Source organism: Sceloporus occidentalis, unplaced genomic scaffold (genome assembly GCF_023333645.1).
Source record: "Sceloporus occidentalis isolate IW3139 unplaced genomic scaffold, rSceOcc1.0.p SCAF_31, whole genome shotgun sequence".
NCBI lineage: Eukaryota > Metazoa > Chordata > Lepidosauria > Squamata > Phrynosomatidae > Sceloporus > Sceloporus occidentalis.
Window position 1 is genome coordinate 2134297 of NW_028317011.1, and position 24353 is coordinate 2158649.

General features: G+C 40.2%; 1 protein-coding gene across 3 annotated transcripts; it reads right to left on the reverse strand.

Annotated features, from left to right (window-relative positions):
• Positions 1–134: 134 nt before the first annotated feature.
• On the reverse strand, positions 135–22821 carry LOC149298724 (inosine-5'-monophosphate dehydrogenase 1). Of its 3 annotated transcripts, none has more exons than XM_089487015.1 (14): positions 22724–22821; positions 15029–15077; positions 14798–14899; positions 11904–11963; positions 11028–11234; positions 10245–10332; positions 6487–6686; positions 6248–6338; positions 6002–6097; positions 5483–5626; positions 4788–4932; positions 3521–3664; positions 3185–3268; positions 135–156 (listed from the first exon to the last, which is right to left on the reverse strand). In XM_089487015.1, the coding sequence occupies exons 1-14, from the start codon at positions 22819–22821 to the stop codon at positions 135–137; spliced, it is 1530 nt and encodes a 509-aa protein (XP_089343141.1). The 3 variants fall into 3 exon arrangements, with proteins under 3 accessions (XP_089343141.1, XP_089343140.1, XP_089343142.1); XM_089487014.1 differs by having other exon boundaries at positions 11889–11963; XM_089487016.1 differs by lacking the exon at positions 11904–11963.
• Positions 22822–24353: the final 1532 nt, after the last annotated feature.

Here is a 24353-nt window from a genome sequence, read left to right on the forward strand (position 1 = left end):
TGATACGTTGGATTTCCTGCATCATCTTGGGAAGGGAATGGGCTAAGGGCTGGAGTCTGGTGCATCACAAGGATTTGGTTGGGACCAGAGAAGGAATGTTGGGTGTTGACCGACGGTGCGTGCGTCTCCCTACCTCAGTACAGCCGCTTCTCGTAACTAGAACAAGAGACATAGAAGAAAAAACAAAGGTCAAGTAAGACAAAAGGAAAAATGCCATTCATTGGCTTGTTTGTACAAAAAACACATACCTGCTTGCTATTAAATCCTAGAGTTCAGTCTGCGGGTTATAAAACATCAGACAAGGCCAAATATCATGGCCTTGGAACAAATTATGGAAACCTTATAGTGGCCACAAAACTATTTTGCAGCATCTAGTTTTTGCTTTATTTAGACTTCAGAATTTTACCTTAATATTTTCAATAACGCCTCCATGATGGGGGTATTTCCCACCATAACAACTAGAACTTTGTTACTTTACAACATATGTTTCCCTTTCTCATGTTTAAGATGATAATCCCTGCATTGGATGAGTTTCTCCCCTGTATCAAATAGTGACACGTGGAGTAGGAGATGCAATATCTGGACCCATCATAGATGTCAGCCTCTAGTAAAATAGCCCCTTTCAAAACAAATATCCTGTAGACAATGACACTATTATATGTAGTCTTAACATACACATTTAGTTATGCTAGAAGAGATGCTAAAGAGAAGTCTAAATATCAATATAGGGTGGAATGAACACCTGAATGGTAAACCAGATTTTATGACTTCCTGCAAGACACTGTTTGGCTCATAAAAAAAACTTTAGGCTGTAAAAAAAAAAAAAAAAAAAAGGACTTATGTCAGAGAACCTTGTACTACAACAAGATAAAAAAAAAAGCTACCAGGTAAAATACCATTAAGCCAATAGCTAGTTCATTCTTCCACCTCTCGTTTCCATGTGTTCACTAATGATAAGCAGCTCCCCCAAATATCAACATTTCAGTTGTGTGAATACGAGATGATACAAATTCATCAGCAAGAGGCGCAAGTTTACAGAGATTTTTTGCTAATAAATGCCTAAAATGCATAATGAGACGACCAGAAGGTAAGCTGGACAGAGCATCTTCACTCTTTCACGGTACTAACTTTCTGATAGTGAATTTGCACTGTCCCAATGGCAAGGTTCAGGCCTGAAATGGTCAGCGGCCATGTGTGCCACTGGGCCCACTAACCAGGCTCAGCTTTTTCAAACCTATATATTTAAATTTTTTTTAAAGGAATTTTTCAAGGTAAGAAAATAAATTTACAAGCGCATAAATTACATTTAATCCTAAAATGCATATTCAGATATTCTGAAAAGGGCTTTGGAAAAATAGACTTGGAAGAGCCTATCTGGTCTAGGATTATATTATATAAAGCCACGAGTTAGGAGGATGGGACTTTCCACCTCTGGACCCTTATTTAATTCTAGAATTAAATAAGGGTGTGCACCATCCTATAATGCCCCATAAAGTAACAGATCATTCTTTTTGGAGAAAGAAAAAAAAATAAAAAAAATTTTAATAAAGGGATATTTAGTATATATTTAAAAGCTTATGGAACAAAAATCTTCCAAAAGAGAAGACACATATTCTTGATTACTTACATGGCAGAAATGTATAGCTAGGATGGATGCATGGGCAAAAGAAAAAAAAGCATATTAAGGCTTGCTTGGGTTTACAAGTGTAGTTTTAAATCTTCCCACAACATGCATATGGCGTGTAAGATTGGTCACTGATGCCACTGAGTTTATAAACATGGGCAGTCTTCTGCTCATTCACCATATAATACTGAGGTTTGGATAATATAGTTTATGTACATCATTCTCTTCTAACAGGAGGGCTATAATACTATATTTGGTTTTCTCCATGACTGAAATTATTCTCTTCCAAAAGTTATACCATAACCAAAATGATCACTATGCAGGGAATTGAAAACACTTGGTATCGTTACAAAATCCTTGCAAATGTTAAATACAGCATATGTACACCTGGGTACAATACAGGAGGATACTGGCTTTAAAGAGTGCGACATGAATAAGCAGGCGGCGCAAACAGCCGACGAAGCTAAAAAAAAAAGGGCAGAAATGTTTTTGTAAGTTGCGTAAAACTAATCTTGTCAGTATAACAATCACAACTCACTTCATTTTCAACAAAAGGTAAGGGCTGGAAACCACGGTTAAAGAATACATACTAAAGAAATTAAGATAATACCGGATTCTAGACCACTCAAACGAAAGCAGTGCCTTGTCGTGTTCTGACGTAATATGTAAACATATCAACATCAATTATGTGTATTTCATGGATGTGTCCTGTAAATTTATTGATATCATGATAGTACTTCATGTTATCTTAAAATAACTATGCAACTATATCTATAACATTGCAGAGCGACTTGATGCACAGAGTTTGGAATCCATCTTTCCCCTGGCTTCAAATAGCACATGACTCCTACTAGATCAGCAGGGAGATATGAGGCTGTAATTGGGAGTTCTAATACCTTCATTTGATATACTTTAAGCAAGATGGTGCTCTTGCAGTGAGAGAGGTCACTAGGGCTCCCAAATGTATGTATGTAGTATCTATTGCAGATCAGGTGTATATATGGGGTGCCATTTGCCAGCTGCCCACTAGACATTTGACCAGTGTGTCAGATGGCCCCAATATTTGTTGGAATGTAAAAAAAGGATACATATGGTGTAGTCTAGTAAAAACACAGGCGAGGCAGTTTGACCATTACTATCAAATTCATAAATCTATTTTATATAATTCTGTACAACTTTTTAGTATTTTTCGGCACTTGTCTGGTGCCTTAATTTACCCAATATATCTGAAAAGCAGACAGAAAACATCTTCCAATGGAAAATGCTTCCAAGTCGACAAAACATGCAAGGTGGTAACTGTTAACATGCTTTCTGTAGATCTTACAGAACACCGAAGCATCCACTGGAAAGGCAGTAAAGAGGGTTGTTGGTGGTCACATAAATGACAAACAGGTTTTGCAGGTAAAGTTAAGGAGAAACAAAAAATCCCTGTGATCAAACTAAATCCTGTTCACACCACGTTTTACAAAGGGATACTTACCACTAAGCTATATTTAAGCAACACATAATGGGAGGGGCTGCAAAACAAAATCCAAAAACAAAACAAAACAAACAACTTACGAATGAAGACCATGGACTCCACCTTCCACTTGAGCAGACATAGTTCTCTTCTCTAACTTGAGCTCCCCTGAATACATCATGGAACTGTGGGAAATAATTTTACACTGTGAATGACAAGAAAAACTAACCGTACCCTTTCTTTGATTCTATACAAGCCCCTTTAGCATTGGGAAAAGCTTGATTAGGTTCCACTTGGTTTAACCGAGAATGACTGGGAACAACCAAGCACACACGCATGTGTACGCAACAATCACAGCAGACTGAAAGATGCAGGAAAAGTGAACAAGGAGCTGTAAGACTGACATAGATTGCGTATATTAGCTTTTCTTTACTTACCGAAGTATGGAAAGGCTCTTGGCACCAATATCCTGGCAGCCATGTTGAATGCCTGCTATTAGGTACGGTACAAACTTATGGATTGATCCTTTGTCTTGAATGGAACCAGACACTCCTTGGGCTACTTTAACCTTGTCGCCTTCACTGCAAGAAATTAAACATATCGCACAACGTCAGTAACTATTCTACATTATAAACAAAAGATTTCAAAAACACAACGCATCAACTGTAGCAGCAGCTCCTACTAGGGTTGCCACCTTTTACCGAGGCATTTACTGGGCAATCTTTGGAGGACTTCTCCTGGTTAGGATGCAGTATGTTGTTTGAGTATAAACCAGGGTCATTGCTTTACAAAATGTTTTTTTCAAAAATGAAAATTTTGCATTTTGTTCATTACAGAAAAAAAAAAAAAAAAAGAAAAGAAAAAAGAGAGGAGCGAGAGCAGACTCAAGAACAAAACAAAATAAAAAAATGGAAGAGAGAAGAAAGGAAAGAGGAGGATGAAATTGTGGAGTGGGGGATAAGATGAGAGAGAAAGCTAATGTCTGTGTGTATGTCTCACTCACCTTCCCTCTACTCCAACACCTTTCTTAACCCTGTATGAGGCCTCAGCCCATCATCAATGTAGCTCAACCATAGCGTGAGCAGCTGCGCTACTACCATAGGGTCACCTAATGCAATACTTTAACACTACCTTCTGCCTAGGAACTGAATGAGCCTGGCGGTTTCTGAAAATTAATGAGGCAAGATGGTACTTAACTCTTTATTCCATGTTGTCCCAGTGAAACCGGGATGGGTGGCAACCCTAGCTTCAGTCCACTTCCCCAGAGTAGTGCACACAATAGTAATTGAGCAGGTAACTAGCGACACATAGGTAGCCATCACTTAAGAAATGTTTACAGCTACACAAGATTACAACTACTAAAATCCAAAAGAAAAGTCTCACATGCATTATTGCACTTCTAATATCATTGCTGTATATGTTCAGTGAGCATGTATGGGACATGGTTTAGTACATTCAAATTTAGTAATATACACTCAATATACATATTGATATATGTTGTCATCACAAGAAACCAATCGACAGTTTTCCACGATGGTCAAGCTACAATTTTTTTTCCAAATCTGGCGGAAGATAATAAAAAGTGCAATAGAGTTCCTAGCCAAGACACAAACTATGTTGGAGTTGGAAAGACTCTACATTAGGAACATTGTCAGTTTCCCAATAAAACCAATAAGTGAACATTATTCCAACAATATGGCAGACCTAAAATATCTCTTCTGACTGCTAGCATTCTTCTCCATTGCATCCAACGAGCCCATGCCTCTGTACTTCTTGAGCCTCACACCATCAGAAAAGAAATATTCACCTGGAGCCTCTGTGGTGGCAGCTAGCAATGAGCCCATCATCACTAAAATGCAAAATAATAAATAAAAATATTACTGGTATTACTGTACGTTTATCAACTAGGGGAGCAGAAACCAGATCACGGATGCACTGTTGAGTAAACAGTATCAGTCTGTCTATTGATCTCTGGGGACTCCCAGTCAATATAATGCAGGGAAATAGACAGCTACACAAGGGAGAGTGTTCACTGATAGCACAAGGAGTAATCATTCTGCTCTCTTCAACTAGGAAATACAATTACCAATCTTAAATGCCTCTAATGTGGAGCATCCTGAAAAAGACCTTACAGAAAATAAGATATTAACAGTACAGAAAGACTAACTATGTAAATAACGCTACTGGAGTCTCTGCCTATGAAGAATGGGCACTACTTGGTCACAGAAAAATAGTGGAAAAATGCCAACATACAAAAACTATGCTTGGTTACACTCCTTCCTATCCACAGTCAGATTTTGTCTGTACGCTTGCTTTCCTTATAACCCTACGTCAAACAGCAAGTCTTTGTGGATTAACAAATATATTTTGCTTTTCACTGGGAATTTATCTAGATTTACCTGTTGAAGCCCCAAGAGCCAATGCTTTTACCACATGACCCACAGTTTGAATCCCTCCATCTGCTATGACAGGAACGCCGAAACGGCGAGCATACTCGGCCACTTTGTATACTGCAGTCCCTTGAGGCCTGCCACAAGCCATTACTGAAACATAGAAAACATAAAAAAAAAAGTCACACCTTGCTTAACAAAATACATTTCAGACTAACATTAAATGTGATATTCATAAAAAAGTTTGACAAAGTATATATTTTAGCAAAACAAATAATTTACACACACCAAATACACTATGGGTTATACTCTAGTATTTGTGAATAAGGAATATAAAAAAGTGTTGTTAAAAACTTTAAAAAGCAAACATTTAAAGTGAAATAATTGCCTTTTCAAAAGTGATTATAAAGAATTATAATAAAAGATTAATAAATACAAATAAAAAGTTAGAGTTAAAATTATGCATGTGAATAAGTGAGCAACCAAAGGTAGCCACTGAAAAAAGGGATTTGAGAGATAATTACTTACCTTCCTGCGTAATGCATATAGAGCCACATCCCATGCCGACCCGGAGGGCGTCCACACCAGCATCAATCAGATTCTTAGCTTGTGCTGCGGTCACCACTGAAAGGGCAAATTAATATAAAGCAAACGCCATGATCTATCCTGTTTTTTTTTTTTGTTGAAATATTGCAATTTCAGATTACAAGATGATTTAATAAAATAAATGTATACCTTACTATAAATTAACAATCATAGCAAAATAAAACTCACCATTGCCACCAGCCACCTGAAGTTCGGGGTATTTCTGCTTAATGTAATGGATCATGTTTATCTGATAAACAGAATTCCCCTGAGACGAGTCCTGTGAAATACATGTACAAAAACACATACCTTTAACGAGTTGGCAACTCTTGTTTAACCATTTTTATCTCCGACTTGGTTACATCAGACTAATTTAGCTCACACAACCCCCCCCAAAGCAATGCACTTTAACAAAAAACTATACACACCAGAACGACCACATCCACACCAGCTTGCACGAGCAGGTCCAGCCGGTACTTGTCATCTTCTCTGGTCCCAATAGCTGCCCCACACAGCAGCTGCTTCCTGCAGTCTTTAGAGGCCAATGGGTAGTCTCTGTTCTTTTTTAAATCTGTCCTCGCAATAATAGCAACCAGCTCATCACTGTCATTAACAATGGGAAGTTTTCCTGCAGAAGAGCAAGGGAATAATGAATGAAAAAACAAAACAATGCAAGTGTCAGGCTTGTTTGTCCACAACCTCTTACCCATTACAGTGGCAAGCAGCCTATAGCTCAAAGCAACATGAAGCTTCAAACATAAAATCACGCATAACACCACAATTTATAAGTCAGAGATAAACACAGTCACACTAATGATCAAAGCAACGTGGAGCCTGTAGAAAATATTACCATTGCTAAACATTTATTAAAGTCATAAACGTTCATGGAACTAAAGTAAGTCATTCTCAATCTTTCAGCAACACTGTGGCCTGACAAGTACAAAAACGAGACAAGGAGCGCAGCTGCCAATGAAGATATACAACCGATATTCCCTCACAGGATGTACTTCAAGAAGCCGGTCAAGCAGGAATTCCTATCTGAATACTTCTTTACCAGTGCTAGGTTTCCAGCAGACTTGCTTGGCATATACCCCTGTCCCTTGCAGTTTGGGAGATCAGCCTTACTGATGGAGAGGAAGAAGACATCTTGGCCAGGATTCTGCTCACCTTTAGTTATTAAGCAATTCCAAAATACCAATATAAGAGATTGTACCAATTTAACATAAGCTTATCACACTGTTCCTCATACTTTTTAAAAATTATTTGTTAATCTGTTCTATATATTAAGATGAAGTGACTGAGGAAATCCCTCATTTTCACCAGGGGCAGCATGGAGTTTTACAGATCTGCAGAAATTACCCATATGCTTTCCTATAGGGAGCCATAGACTTTACATGGAAAGAACAAGAACAGCTAATGATTACATTTAGGTGTTTTTAGCTGCACCCACAGCTAACAGATGTATAAAAACAAGTACGTGTCATCTCCATAGACAAACAATGGCAATAGAATGGGTCATGCTGAAGAGGGACATTACACATGGCACTGTCATAGGATGCCACAAGCCAGTTCGTTAAATTCCTGCCCTGCTAGATCTGTCCCGGTTCACTGTAAAGTGGAAACATCTATAGTAACAACAGCTCAGCCAAAGTGTACACCTGGCAAGAGAAGAGTTCTACGCAAGCCCTTATATAAAATATATCATTTTATTGTACAAAAATTAATTCATAAAAAACATATAAAGCATTTCATTATGTATGAATGGTCTCGCTGCGACCCCTTGAAAAAGGAGAACCGAAACGGCGTTGGGGAAGTGAAGGACAATATGGGTAAGGAGCGTATTGCTCTCAGGATACTACTCTGATTATTGGAATTTCCTGGATATTTATTGTTAATGTCAATAGTGCTTTACATATTTGTTAACTCCATAGTGAGTATTTTTAACCATGTATTTTTTGATGGTTATAGAATGGATAGGTGCACTCTATATAGAGTAAGATACAACTATACTTGAATGATTCAACACTTTGATTCTTATGATGGTTTACATGCACTTGAGACACATATATATATATATATATATATATATATAGCCATATTTCCTCCATATGCTCTGATTATTTTCCTAACAAACCTCTGTTGTCTACATAATGAAATGCTTTATATGTTTTTTATGAATTAATTTTTGTACAATAAAATGATATATTTTATATAAGGGCTTGCGTAGAACTCTTTTCTTGCCAGGTGTACAAGTTTACAGGAGTTCCCCTGTTTTGAGGATGAGATCCTTATACATGCCACAATATTTATAACATTATGTTATTTGTGAAGAGTGTGGTTGGATTCTTTTGTGTTATAGCTCAGCCAAAGTGGTAAGACTGTGTACACTGAGTGATGAAGTGCATAACCCGTAAAAATGGTCTCTGCTAACATATTACAGTAATGTTCAATTACGCTCATGTTTCTTGTTTTACGCAGTGTAAAACAGCAGATAAGGAAATTGTTATCTACATTTTGCACACAGTGGCATTGTTCTTTTTTTTTGTCATATAAAATCTGCTAAATTAAAAAACAAAATGTCTCTGCTCTGCAGTATCACTCGCTACAGAGTTCAAAACTGCATCTGGAAGCAACATCAGGTCAAATGCTGTGCATCTGCAGCTTTATGAAATGGGTTTCCATTGGCAAACAGGTATACATAAGCCGAAGACCAATATGTATAATGCCAACTGTCGGCTGGAGTGGTGTAACGCACACCGTCACTGGACTCTGGAGTTGTGGAAACATGTTCGAGTGATGAATCTTGCTTTGCAATCAGGAAGTCTAATGAATGAATCTGGGTTTGGTGGATGCCAGCAGAACACTACCTACTGGAATGCAAACTTTTATGTAGGAGGGATAATGTTCTGGGGCTGTTTTGGAGCCTTTGGCTAGGCCCCTTATTTCCAATGTAGGGTAATGTTAATGCTACAGCAAACAGACATTTCAGACAACTGTATGCTGAACAGAGTCCTGAACTTCAACCTGCTGAACACCTTTGGGATTAATTGGAATGCCGATTGTGAGCCAGGCCTTCTTGGCCAACATGAGCAACAACCCCCAAATGCTTCTTTTGGCTGTATGGGCACAAACTCCCAAATATACACAGCAAACTCTGGTGGAAAGCATTCCCAGAAAAGTGGAGACTGTTACAGCCACAAAGGAGAGACCAATTCTATATTAAATGTCCATGTTTTTGGAACAGGATGTCCAACGAGCTCATTTAGGTGCGACGGTCGGGTGTCCACATACTTCTAGTAAGCAAGAACAGCAGTACACGTTAATTGTTATGCTCCAATTGAATTCTGGCTCTACCATCAAGAATAGCAAGTAACATCCCCAAACATTCTCCCGGTCATGAACATATATATATATATATATATGAATCCATATAACATGGAGGTTTAATGCTTTGAAGCATTACTGGATTTCTGGTAATGCATGATGTTTTTTTGACATTCCTCTTTACTGAAACATGCTGAATACAGTTATTGGAAGACATTACTAAACCGCATTAAATTTCCTTTCCATACAGACATGTAGGTTGCCTTTGCAGCTGTGATATTTTGGGTGACTTTTACTGCTCAAACACCACATTGAGCTGATTTTTATGTTGAAAAGTTGTCGGTAATACCCATAGTAAAATTATTTCAATACTCAGTGTACCATTGCTATTTCCAATATTATGTTTTGTGTCGATTACCATAGGGATTTAGTAACTTGGGAGAGTGAAAGAGGACATATCACCTCTGTCTTCACCATGATTAAGCATAGTCAGAAAAACTGTTTTCAAAAACGCTCAGTTATGCATTACTCATGGCCAACATGCATTACTCTTGCCTTTTTACTGTATAGGGAAGCCAGGGGCACTAAGCGTTCAGTTTGTGAACATGCCTCTGTTTTGGTAATTTGAAGATGTGTCTACAGATTGACGTCTGTATGCTACTGTTTTGTTTTTATTGACAAACTCTGATTAAGAAAAGTTCCTGACAACATAGGGAGGCAAACCTATGTCTCACACACATAGATTTGCAGGACATTCAATGTTTAAAGAAGAACTGTGTTAAAATGACATCACATCTTGCCCATCTGGGCATATACATATTCACAGAACAACAAGTCTTAATGTCATCAATCCTATTTATACCTTTTTTACTACGTTGCAAGATTTCATTGGCTTCTTTAAGGGTAACACCTGCTGGAGCGACAACTAGATCTTCTCGTCTGGTCATTACCTAAAAAGGAATAAAGATGTAATATTGAATACATTTGAAAGAAAATATACAGAGGGGTTAAGTGAAGCCTCCGATCACCAGGCTACAAGTGAGGTCAGAATGTGTTTGGCATTCCTATTGGTCAACAGTTCCCTTAGGGCTGCTTTGGTTCCCCACCAAATTCAGGAGCATGGTACAGCAGAAACAAAAAACTGTTAGTGGTAGATATAGATTAACTCACTATACTATAAGATCACTATTGATTTCAAAGATGCTCCAGTGCTCATGTAAAAATCCAGTAAAATATGATGGACTATAAGAATTATATTTGTTGCGGCAATATATTACCTTAGGATGTAAAGTGAGACTTAAATATTGTGCACCACTTTTTGAAATAAAATTACAATGTTCTTGAACTTTTGTAAAACTAAGGGAAGTTTATGAAGTTAAATCTGGGACCCAAGTCATTTTCTACATTGTAATGGACATAGAAAATTAATTTCTACTCTTAGAATGAATACACAAAAGTTTGTTTCTGTGGGTCTCTCTGCCACACTGCTTCAGTTATTATTCATAGCGTAAAATAAAATAAAAAAAAAACCACTAACAATAGACTTCTTAAGACTTGAAAATACACCTGGTATTTCTTTAATAATGTACCAAAAAATAAACAAAAATTTTAAAACAGGTATAATACCCAGTAGTGCTCATCATACCTCACTCAAATAGGTTGTATAGTCCTTTTCTGTTAAGAAGTCAATGTCCCTTGAAGTGACTATCCCCACCAGCTTGCTGCCCATCTTTCCAGTTTCAGTGACGGGCATCCCTGAAAACCCATGACGAGTTTTTGCTTCAAATACATCTCCAACAGTGTGGTTGGGGCTCATAACCACAGGGTCAGTGATGAAGCCTTGCTCAAATTTCTGTAGATGAATAAGATTTAGGATATTGTGAAAATACAAATATGACATGTCTAAAAGAGATACTTCAGTGACTTGCATACGATAGTCAACGGTCCCTTTTAAAATATTTTTGTGTGTCTGTGTGTGGGATTCATTGTAAGGAATTTGTATTGTTTGTCCAAATGCGTCTCCTGTGCAGTAGCATGCATGCTCGCTGTCTGTTAGCTGTGGTGCAAGAGTTCCATGGGGTCTAATGAGAATCTTAGTACACATGCACCTAATGAGCTCCCACTGAACTGGTGCTAAATGCAGACGGAAGAGTATGATCTGCAGCATCCCTATTGTAAATAAGGTAAGCCCCCCCCCCCCACCAAAAAAGAAAAAAAAGATTAATTAAGTACATACAAAAGGTACTTATAACATGCACTTAACATTGGTGGGGTGGTGGTGGTGGTGGGGGGGTCAGACAGTCCCCATTTAAGTTACAAGCTTTCACATGTATGTAAAGGAACACATATTATGGCCTCTGCTGAAACTCTCTCTCGCTAGCACAGAGATTTGTACTTGTTAATGAAGGTGGGGGGAAAAACCCCACACCAGAGGTAAAAGGGGGTTGATGTGAATGTTGTTTGTTGTCTTTTCTCCTTTGAACAGGGTCTAGAATTTGGATCTTACTTTCACTTTGCGCACTTCATTGGCTTGGAACTCTGGTGTGCAATTGTGATGAATGATTCCAATACCTCCCATTAACTGCAAAATAAATACCATGCAAACAAATTAAATGTATAATACGTTATATGCTTTGCCGAATTATAAAGGGTAAGGAAAAGATGAGATGGCACAGTCAATATTATATAACATTACAATTACATATTTTTACTCTTAGCTTCAACAAAGGATTGTTCTAATGTGAGATTTCATAGTGTGCAAGTAGAATACCGTATTTGCTCGATTATAAGACAAGGTTTTTTTCAGCGCAAATGCTCTGAAAAATACCCCTCGTCTTCTTATCGGGGTCATCTTCTACTCAGTCTCATAATCAGACCTCTATTTGAGGTCTAAGATCCAGATCCCCCGCACCGCTGCAGGGGACCTGGAACCTCCTGTCTCCCCCCCCCCACGCACTTACCGGTGCTTCCTGCTGTATTGCCGGGGCAGCGGGTTGACGTCCACGCGATACACGTAGACAACGTCCGCTGCAGCCGGAAGGAGGTGGAGTTGGCAGCGGGGGTTGTCTGCGTCCGTCGCGGATACCTTCCCCGACTGTCAGAGATCAGAGTTCCCCACACCGGTGCGGGGAACTCTGATCTCTGACAGCTGGAGAAGGTATCCGCGACGGACGCAGACAAACCCCCGCTGCCAACTCCACCTCCTTCCGGCTGCAGCGGAAGGAGACGTCAACCCGCTGCCCCGGCAATACAGCAGGAAATTGGAAGCACCGGTAAGTGTGTGTGTGTGTGTGTGTGTTAGTGTGTGTGTTAAATGGGGGCATAGGGCATTTCTGGAATGCCTTATACCCCTATATGCCACTCTGGCACTTAGGGGGTTAAAAGGCATATTATGGGGCAGAGTGGCATATAGGGAGGTATAAGGCATTTCAGGAGGCAGAGTGGCGTTAAGGGGGCATTTAATAGAGCACTCTGCCTCCTGAAATGCCTTATACCTCCCTATATGCCACTCTGCCCCATAATATGCCTTTTAACCCCCTAAATGCCAGAGTGGCATATAGGGGTATAAGGCATTTCTGGAGGCAGAGTGCTCTATACAATGCCTTTTAACTCCCTTAATGCCACTCTGCCTCCTGGAATGCCTTATACCTCCCTATATGCCACTCTGCCCCATAATATGCATTTTAACCCCCTAAATGCCAGAATGCGATATAGGGGTATAAGGCATTTCTGGAGGCAGAGTGGCACATAGGGGGTCAAAAGGCATACCATGGGGAACAGTGGCATATAGAGGGTTAAAAGACATATCATGGGCCACAGTGCCATATTGGTGTGGCAAGCCTGGGGGCAGATGTGCATAACTGGGGGACAGGTTGGAAAATACAAGGAAATTAAAAAAAAATAAAATATTTTTCTCAATCATAGCTTTTATTTAAAAAAAAAATAGTTTACATGAATTAACATTTACTGGTAAAACTTTTTTCCTTTAGGGTCGTCTTATATTCAGGCTTTTTCTTTTTTTCCTAAGTTAATATTCAGATTTTGGGGGGTCGTCTTATAATCAGGGTCGTCTTATAATCGAGCAAATACGGTACATTAATAATTAGTGTTGTAAAGTAAAAATTCTACAATGCATGATATAACCACAATCCAAACAAAAACAGCTATAAATTGCGTGTGCACATCTATATATGCTTGTAACATGTGGCATTAATATTCACCTTCCAATCAAAATAGGTTAAAATCCCAAGGAATACTTGAGATTATATAAATTCACACAAATATTATAAATTATGGGTGAGCGGGTACAATGAAAAACTCCTTCACTCAGAATAAAGAATTAGCAGAGGCATTATTAAATGTGCTACCACCCCTGCAAGGGATTCTGGGTAAGCATATGCAAACAAGGTTAACAATGATCACCCTTTTTGCCTCTATATCCACGTTATACATGGCAAATGTCCATTGTACTAAACAGCCTAGTCCGGGAAAGAGGTGCAATAGCCAGATCATAAAGACATACAGCTGTCCTTAAAGGGACTCGTCAGTGTGAGGTTGGATTATATATTATATCCTGAGAATGCTTCCATCATGAAGTATAAAAACAGCTTTTGTCCTAAAGGAGTTAAGAGGTTTGTGAACATGCGCAGATAAGGACATGCACACAGTTCCTTAGAGCTGACAGCAGGTGGTGGTGTTTAGTCTAAAGTATTGGGACACCTGACCATTACACCAAAAGGTCTTATGACACTGCATTCTAAATACATAGACATTAAAATTAAGTTGCCCCCCTGCAGCTATTAACAGCTTCTACTCTTCTGGGAAGGCTTTCCGCAAGATTCTGGAGTGTTTTGGTGGGAATAGTTTTCCAGTAGAGCATTTGTGAGGTCAGGCACTGATCTTGGATGAGAAAGCAATCAGGTATAGTGGTGAAAGATATCAGTGACTTTGTAAATCTACCTATAGACACGTTGTCTGATTTTCAATCCGTACACAGACAGCGACAATACAAAATCAGACACTATTCCATCTCCAAAAGTACTTAATAAAGGCATACTCTAGCCACCATATGCACTTTAATACATGAGTGGTTCCTTAAAATTTTTGTTTAATCTTACTGCAGAATCCCCCCATATGCATTTGCCTCTTTCCCTAACCCCCCAGCTCCTAAGCGCGCAAGAGATGCGTTCAGCTGAGAGCTATACTTACCTCCAGCTTCTCCTAAAGGCAAGTGATATTTATTTAACCCGTTCGGCCCGTTATGACGAACCTGTACATCCTTAAAACTTGTAGCAAGAACCCAATTAGGAGGATAGTTAGGTCCTGATGTTGTTGCAGCGGTAGGGACAACTCCTGACCACTACACAAGAGATCCGGCTGTCTATTAACATTTAAGATTTGCAAGATGCTACTTACTGCCATTGCAATTGCCATATCAGATTCTGTAACAGTGTCCATGGGAGAGGAAATCAAGGGAGTCTTCAGTGTGATTTTGCGAGTCAGAGCAGATGTCAGATCCTAAATAATATTAATTAAAAAAATGAACAATGGTTCAAAATGCGCTGGTGACATGTTTATGTAACTAAAATATTTCCTTAACCGACAGTTTATAAGGGTAAAAACCAGTATAATACACATGTAACTCACCACTTCATCAGCAGTAAAGTCAATAAAACCCGGAAGAATCAAGAAGTCACTATAAACAAAAAAATAAAACAGAAAGAAGTGTGTTAATGTACAATCAATCAAGTAATGATACTTGTAAAGTTAATGTTTTCTCAAAATTCTTATATCAGAAATCTTCAAACTGCTTAAAAGATATACACATGAAATATTTTGGTGTACGTTTTTAGACCCATACATTACCTAAAAGATTGCCTACAAAAAGAAATGACACACTGCAACGATGAATTTTTCAAAGGATGGTTTTCCCTAAACGATGGCTTACGTTGCGAATACCGTATTTGCTCGATTATAAGACGAGGCTTTTTTCAGAGCAAATACTCCACTCGTCTTATAATCAAAGTCTGACAATGAGACGACTAAGATCCAGATCCCCCGCAGCTGCAGGGGATCTGGATCCTCCCGTCTCAACCCCCCCCCCGCCCCACTTACCGGTACTTCAGAGTCCCCGGTGTGCAGCGTGTAGATGTCTACGCGATTCGCGTAGACAACTTCCGCTGCAGCCGGAAGGAGGTGTGGCTAGCAGCGGGGGTTGTCTGCGTGCATCGCGCAGACCTTCCCCGGCTGTCAAAGATCAGAGTTCCCCGCACGGGGAACTCTGATCTCTGACAGCCGGGGAAGGTCTGCGCGATGCACGCAGACAACCCCTGCTGCTAGCCACACCTCCTTTCAGCTGCAGCGCGAGTCTACACGCTGCCCCAGCTACATGATAGGAGACTCAGAAGTACCAGTAAGTGGGGCGGGGGGGGGTGTTAAATGGGGGGCATAAGGCATTTCTGGAGGCAGGGTGGCCTGTGAAATGCCTTTTAACCCCCTTAATGCCACTCTGCCTCCAGAAATGCCTTTTTAACCCTCTATACGCCACTCTGCCTCCTGAAATGCCTTATACCTCCCTATATGCCACTCTTCCCCATAATATGCCTTTTAACCCTCTAAGTGCCAGACTGGCATATAGGGTTAAAAGGCATATCATGGGGCACAGTGGCATATAGGGTTAAAAGGCATATCATGGGGCACAGTGGCATATAGGGGGTATAAGGCATTTCTGGGGCAGATGTGCATAACTGGGGGGCAGGTTGGAAAATAGAAGGAAATAAAACCAAAATATTTTTCTCAATCATAGCTTTTATTAAAAAAAAAAATAGTTTAAATTAATTAACATTTACTGGTAAAACTTTTTTCCTATAGGGTCGTCTTATATTCGGGCTTTTTCTTTTTTCTAAATTAATATTAAGATTTGGGGGGTACTTTACGGCTGTGTTAGAAAAGCTACTTGATAAAACATTGAAAACGATCCCATTCCTCAACAAAACAAAAATAGCTCATTTAAACAGTCCGAGTCAATCAGCAGAATATATTTGCTCTCAAGTTTGCATAAAGGCACAATATTTAAAAACAAACATTACAGGGGAGAAATCTTTGCTTGGGTTTACAAATGGCGGGGGGTATATTCCCCCCCCCCAAAGGAGAGGCATATTCGTACTGATCAATCTCAGCCACATTAACGTACATTCAAACATACACATCACTCACATCCACACAAACACAGATTGTATTCCCAACCAAACAACATTTACACATCCGCCACACAAAGTATACCCTCTACGCCAGGGGTGGGCAATTAATTTTCCCATGGGGCCACATGAGAAATTGGAATGGTTTTAGAGGGCCAGACCTCTACAAACTACAAACTCCGAAGCCTTGTCCATTTTTTTAACTTATGTGCTGTTTAATAAAGTTATTCAAGCCTACGTCATTGGTAGAGGTGCTTGAATAAGTAAGGCCTGAATAACTATTAGCACAGCACAGAAGTGAACAAAATGAACAAGGCTTCGGAGTGCATACCGTATTTTTCGCTCTATAAGACGCACCTGCTGATAAGACGCACCTAGATTTTAGAGGAGAAAAAAAAGGAAAAAATATTTTGAGCTAAAAAATGGGCTAAAATATTTATTACAATAACTGAATAAGCTATGAACACAGTAAGACACACGCAGTAAGACACACACAGACACAGTAAGACACACACAGACACAGTAAGACACACACAGACACAGTGAGACACACACAGACACAGTAAGACACACACAGACACAGTGAGACACACACAGACACAGTAAGACACACACAGACACAGTGAGACACACACAGACACAGTGAGACACACACAGACACAGTAAGACACACAGACACAGTAAGACACACAGACACAGTGAGACACACACAGACACAGTGAGACACACACAGACACAGTGAGACACACACAGACACAGTGAGACACACACACACACAGTAAGATACACACACACACAGTAAGACACACACACACACAAACACAGCAAGACACACACACACAGTAAGACCTCCCTCCCTAACCCCCCTTCTCAGTATCTCCCCTCTAACTCCCTAACCCCCCCTTCTCAGGATCTCCCCCCCCCGCCCCGGTCACTTACCTTAAACTCCTGTGTTGGAAGCGTGAGGCGTTTGTCTCGGGTGCCGGCGCTTCACTGCTGATCGCCGGCGTCTGACGTCATATGCCGGCGCCCAGCGTAAAGCGCCGGCACCCGAGACAAACGCTTCCAACACAGGAGTTTAAGGTAAGTGACCGGGGCGGGGGGGGACACCGGACTCATTGGTGAGTCACCAGGACACTCTTTGCGGGCCGGTCCGAGCTATTCAGCGGGCCGGATGTGGCCCGCGGGCCGTGCTTTGCCCAGGTCTGCTCTACGCACACATCACTGTAAAACTAATGCACACGGTATTCCTACACAAATACCTTGTACATCATTCACCATGTCGACTACCCCACTAAACAGAAATATAATTTACAAAAGCACTTTGATTTCCAAGTTTTAGAACAGATGTTTCCAACGGTCACATATTGTTATTTCAGGTGCTTCATCATGGCAATATTCTTACTTTCAGAACAGTGAACACATTTACATCTTGGTAGGAAAAACATGTCACCTCTCAAGTTCTATCAATCTGAGCTTCAGCATGTGAAATGGGTAACTAAGGCCACATTTAGAAAATAGCCACATTAACATCTCCAGTTCCACAGAAACTGCAATTAGATTGTGAAAATGAAACTGTATACAGAGCGATACAAACAGTGTATTGATTGGAGTCAAGATTGATGGTTAAAAGAGGCAAGTTATGCAAACCTCTAATATACAGTACACGAAATGGTAAGCCAATGCAGCAGAATGCCTCGTCCTCCTCCCCGGTCTCATGTCTCGTGGTACTGACTGGCAGGAAAGCACTTCTACTGAGATCAATGAGGACAGCTTTCTTGGAAGACTGCACTAGGAACATGACTGCCTTAGGAACACTGCTCTTACATTATAACTTTCACTGTAGTGACTTGGTCTAAAGTCAAAACAAATTAAAAAAAAATAAAAAAATAAAAAATGGATGGTAGAAGCATATCATATGTACATCTTACTGAATAGTGCACCCCGCATAGGAACGAGCATTGACAATAATCCGGTTTCTGATGTCAGAGGCACTGAAATCTTTAAGGACTTTTTGCTGCTGCTGCAACTGCAGGTTAATGTAGGGCACGAATGGGAGAGGCACAAGCCTTTCCTAAACGTAAGACAAGGTCAATGACCATGCATGATTTGAGATCTCACAGCAGGTACAAATTGACAATGTAGATGGCAAAAATGGTTCTAACCTGCCATCAAATTAGAGAAAAGCCACTAGGTGGTTATGTAAAGCAAGTCTCTGTGATTCCCTGCCATCCTACTGTATAGCACAAAAGATATAACCTATTATTCACATTAATTACAATCCTACCCATTAATATCTCTCACATAAAGCAAACATTCTACTATGCCATTTACAGATTATAATGCACTTTCCTAGTATCTGTCTAGATAAAAAGAAAATTTAAAAAAAATTGGCACTTAAAATATTTGAATCTACCAGTTAGGCAGACCTAACCTTATCGTGGCAAATGGATGAGTTTCTCTGCTACGACAATATGTGGGTTTTAATACATAGGGTATGTGGTATATAACTGGACCTAGAAAACCTGCTGTCTTAGACAAAAACAAGAACCGGTATAATTAGCATTAATGATTTCCTATTAAATGTATTACACAGGGTCACACATCATCCCGCTCCCACCACAGGACTCCGGCAACAAGGTAAGTAAGGCTAGGGGGTAGATATAGTGATAAGGGGCAGGGAGGGGGTAGATAGTGATAAGAGGCGGGGGGGAGGCAGTGAGAAGGGGCAGGATGGGTGAAAGGCAGTGAGAAGGGGCGGGGGGGGGAGATTTTTTTTCCTTTTTTGGGGGGGATGGGGGGGGCGCCAGAGGAGTAGTCCGCACAGGGCGCCAGAACACTTAAGGCCGGCTCTGGTGCAGAGGGTTGTATTAGCAACTATATACAGGCTCGTGCTTAACATTCACTATAAACAGAATAGATATTGCTTGCTTTTCTGAGGGGGAAACTAGGGACATAGATAATGCACAATAATAAAATAAAAAAAAACAAAAAATAAAAAAACTTAGTATTTAACTCAAGCGTAAGCATTGACCCTCCTTTTTAACATGGCATTACCATATCACTAGAGTATATAAAAACAAGCATAGTAACCTACTAACACGGATAGTTTTTATGTCTAATGGCACAGGCAAAATACATTAGTACAATGTGATGGTAGAAAACAGAAAGGGAGCACTTGCCATTCTGGGTTCTTTAGCAACAAAGTTCTTGAGGAAAGCTCACTGCTGGCTCTATCGTCCTGCTCCATTATCAGCGCAAAACGCAGGAAAGCCGTGACAGTTATACTTATTTATTTGTATCTGGAATATGGGAGGAGAAGGGTCACTGTTACAAACTATCCTTTTTCCTTCCTCTTTCCACTAAAATCCTGTACATCACAAGCCAATGCGGAAACCCTACTTATATTAAACCCTCCCCAAAAAACAAACAGAACACAGGAAAAACACGCAACCCTAATAAAAATTATCTACTTTGGGATTGGCAACGAGATTCCGAAGAAACAAGGAATGAAGTCTGTGCATCTATAAGATCACACATACTTAAGCTGGACTTGCAGGTGCTAAGGTCCCTATTTAGTGATAAGTAATACAATGTCCTTAAAACACAGCATAAAGTCACATAAAAGGGACAGTCTGACACCTTCACTATAGAAAAATGCATATTAAAGTACTCTGAATACTTTAACGTGCATTCTCACGAAACATGAAAAATGTAAAATAAGGCTGTCAATCAGCGGCAGCAAATTGTTCCAACTGAAAACAAAGGGAGAACTTTACACATGCACACCAGGATCTCAACAGCACGCAGCGTACAGCAGAGCCAACAGCGAAGCTAACGGAGGACAGTACATTACGAGCAGGTAGGTCTATTCAGCTGAATGCATCTCCTGCACAGCAAAAGAGACCATGCAGCTATTATATGCATTAAAGTGCATTTGATGGTTGGAGTGTTCCTGCAATTGAGGGATTAAGATTCAACCCCAATACATCATTCCCAAAATGTAATTGTGGAAGCTTTCAGTGGCCCAAGCAGCTGTGACAGACAGACTTCAGTTTATAGTCGGAGCTGTTTAGTAACAAAACACATGGCTTACAAACATGAGTATCGGATTCTTTACCCATGTCCTAGAAGTTAAGACTGAGGACTGGCTTTGTACTCCCATTGATACATTTGACATTGTATCACTTATCTGATACAGTTACAAATCACTGAATTACATCCAGTGTTTGTAGAGGAGTAGATTACAAGGGGAGTACAATACTTCAAAATATCAGCGCAAATGCTTATCTTTCTGCTTTCATTACAATGACCTAGATTTAGAAATACAACCAGCAGGGATGTGGGTGGTGATCAGATTATCTTGGCATGCAAGATAGCTGCACATTTTTGCTAAGTATTCAATAAAGAATGAGAGCATTTTGTGACTACAGTGTTTGGGTTGCTAAATACTTGAGATCGTGAAACTTCCCCAGTAACATCACATTAATAATGGGTACCAGCTTGAAGAGCTTCAAATGGGATAAGATTTTGGGGTTACCCCATACAAAGCATAGGCAGCTCAATCAAATTGGCTGACATTTAATACCTGTTTTCTAGAAAGGATTACACAGAACATTTGGCTTGCTCTAATTTCTCAAAGAGAAAGTCCTATGGATGTTTTTTTTTTATTCAAACGTCAGTTTGAGCAACACAGCAATGCAGTTTTCTGAAGAAAAGTGTATATAAATTCACTTTGGTCAAACAGTAATGCTAATTTAGCCTGTTCCTCCATAGACTTTCACAAGTCCCTCTGGGTTATTAAAAGTGAGATATTATATTGCTTACCACAAAGAAAAATGATAAAGAATCATGGTATTTGTCTAGTTGACTGGGCACAGATAATTGAGCTACAATATTTACTTCTGAATTGCATGTAACTTGGCCTTAATGAAAACCATGTGCAAATGGATGTTAAACTGGATGAAGACAGAGAAGCAAGTAGTGCATCGGCTCTAATTTACAGCAATATATATATATAGGAGATATTCTAATAGAACACTGCTGATCTTTCATAATGTATCCTTAACTACGAAACTGCAGCAAAATGGGGAAATTCACAATGTACAAATAAGGCAAAGCATGACAATATAGCATAAACGATAAAGGTATTTGCAAAGAACATAACATCTAGTGCATGGGGGTTTATTCACTAAAGGGGGAGAACTTTCCAACTCCCTGATATTGTTATGCACTATTATGGGCCAACCTTGGTAAGCTTCTCCTGCTAAAGTGTTTGAGCTTACCCTATATAATGCACACTTAAAACAGGAAATAACATTCTCAAGAACGCTCACTGATTTAGCTTTACATTCTACAGGGCCATCCGAGCTTTTCAGAAAGGAGAAGCTCTCTAGGGCCCTCAATTCATAATGGCTGGAAATGTCCACCTCTCCTGCAAACTCCATCTTTAATGAATAAACCTCAATGTCAATAAGTGGGTGTAATAACAATCATGATAAAGACATATTAATACTAGGAATTATAATATACAATATAGATTTAGATATTCAGAGATCCTTAAAGTACCACATCTTACAGATAAAAGGACCAGTTTTAACCAGTCTCAGAACTATATTTAGCATACCCCAAAATAAATTGGTATGAAAAAGGTGTTTTAACAAGCATTACTTACCTTTCAAACAAAACCAGAAAAAAAAAAAGACACTTGCATTTAGAAGAGGATACATTTTTACACATTCCAAGCACTGGCAAGAAGATAGTCCCATTGAAATCTATAGGAGCTCATTCTCCACAGGGGTGTGTGTGTGCCTGTGTGTGTAGGGGGGTTTGTGGCATTTGTTAAACCTCCTGGAACCTTCACCTGAACCAGAAAATGGCTGGGGGTGACAATACCAAGCATGCACACTTGTAAGCAGGAGATGCATTTGGCTGAACACATCACCTGCAACTGAGAAGCAGAGGAAACAGCACAACTACATAGTATTCCAGTATAACGTTAATTTAAAAATGTCACATAAACATATTTGCCTTCCAATACCTGTACAATAGTTATTCTTTTTAATTATTGCATGTAGACAAGACATTACAGGTTAGTCTTTAAAACTCTTCTGAAGAGTAACATATAAATACAGGTGATCCCTACTTGTAGGTGAGTCCATCAGAAATAGCAAAGAGCTGCTGGGCAGTGAGTCCATCTTCAGGTACGTATCCAGTCCCACCACTAATCAGGTAGTCTGCCATGCTGCAAACAAAACAAAACGAAAATCAGCCAATGTATTATTAAAAGAATGAATAAAGTAAAGCTAACAGGAATATGGTATCTATAGGATATCGCTTTATGCTTATGACAGCCTTTACAACCCCTCCCAAAAAAAACAAAAATAGCCATTTCTCTTATATACCTAAAAGTGAATAAACGCACGTAAACTATTTTAATGTTAGACGTAGCCCAAGCTCACAACGTGATGTTAGCACAAAAGAAATGCATTCTATTATGTATGATCACCGTACGGTGATAGCATTTTTATTAGAATATTGTGCAGCCAGATGTTCCATTAGTTGAATTGCATAGAACGAAACAACTCCCTTCACACAGACACCAAAGCCCCAGATTAGATCAGACATCACTGGGATGCTTTTTCTGAACACAAAGTATAGCCTGTATTAAATACAACACATCAAAGCACAAACCCTGGAAAGAGGATCTGCAGCTAGCATTTTACTGGGGAAAAGACCAGCATTCTATCAATTATAGTCCATCCACAGCTGGAGTGCTATTCCTCAAACACACGATACACATATAGTAACTAAACAACATAGGAACTGTCTGAGTTACTTAAGAACACACGTAACAAAATGTTAGCTGACAGGAAATGTTAAACATGGCAGCCTGCAGGAGGACAGTAAAAGGGGGTTTATGTGTCAGCACACAGGTGCCAGGCATGCGATGTCAGGCCTTTGTTCAGGCAGATTTATTAAAGGAAGAAGAGAATGGAAGGAGGCATGTGGTAGCAATACAGCTGACAGAGAAAGCCACACAGCTGTCTGCCTCCCCATCACCACAAGAGAAGCCAGGCCGGCCTGTGCATTTACACACTGTACGTGTACACAAACGCCACACAGATACACACACTGCTCGCCACAGCCCTCCCTTCCCGGCTGTCAGTCGAAGGTCGATGGGTCCCTGTCAGTCCGGGGCTTCCTCACAGACGCGTCAGGTGCCGCCTGCCCAGATCCTCTTCACGGCCGGACAGCTGCTGAGATAACGGCCGAGGCGGCAGGCTAGCCATAAACCGTCAAACAGCGAAGGCGGGGCCTGGGAGGGATCTGCGGAGCTAAGCCACGCCTCACTTACCGGTCCCTCCAGCGTCTGACATATAGAGACGCAAATAGGCGGTAGGCGGGCAAAAGCCCCAGTTAATCCTGCCTCCCCCTCGCGGTCCGAAAGAGTACCGCGCATGCGCAGTGTCCTTCTCCTGAACTGAGCCACGTGGGAAGCGGAAGCAAACACTTGTAACACGTGTGCAGCGAGTAATGGCAGTTGTATCACACGCGTGTTAGTAGCATGTATGTACACCGTGCGTGATTATCAATACATTGATAACCACGGCAACAGCTTCGCATGCACGACCAGGGAGTGACGGAGGATACAGTAACCGATCGCACGCATTACATTACCGCTGCGCAACACCCTGTAATATTCCGTGAAATGCATTGGGAATTACAATTCCGAACAGGCATACAGCAAGTACATAGCGTGACTCCGCCGCCCA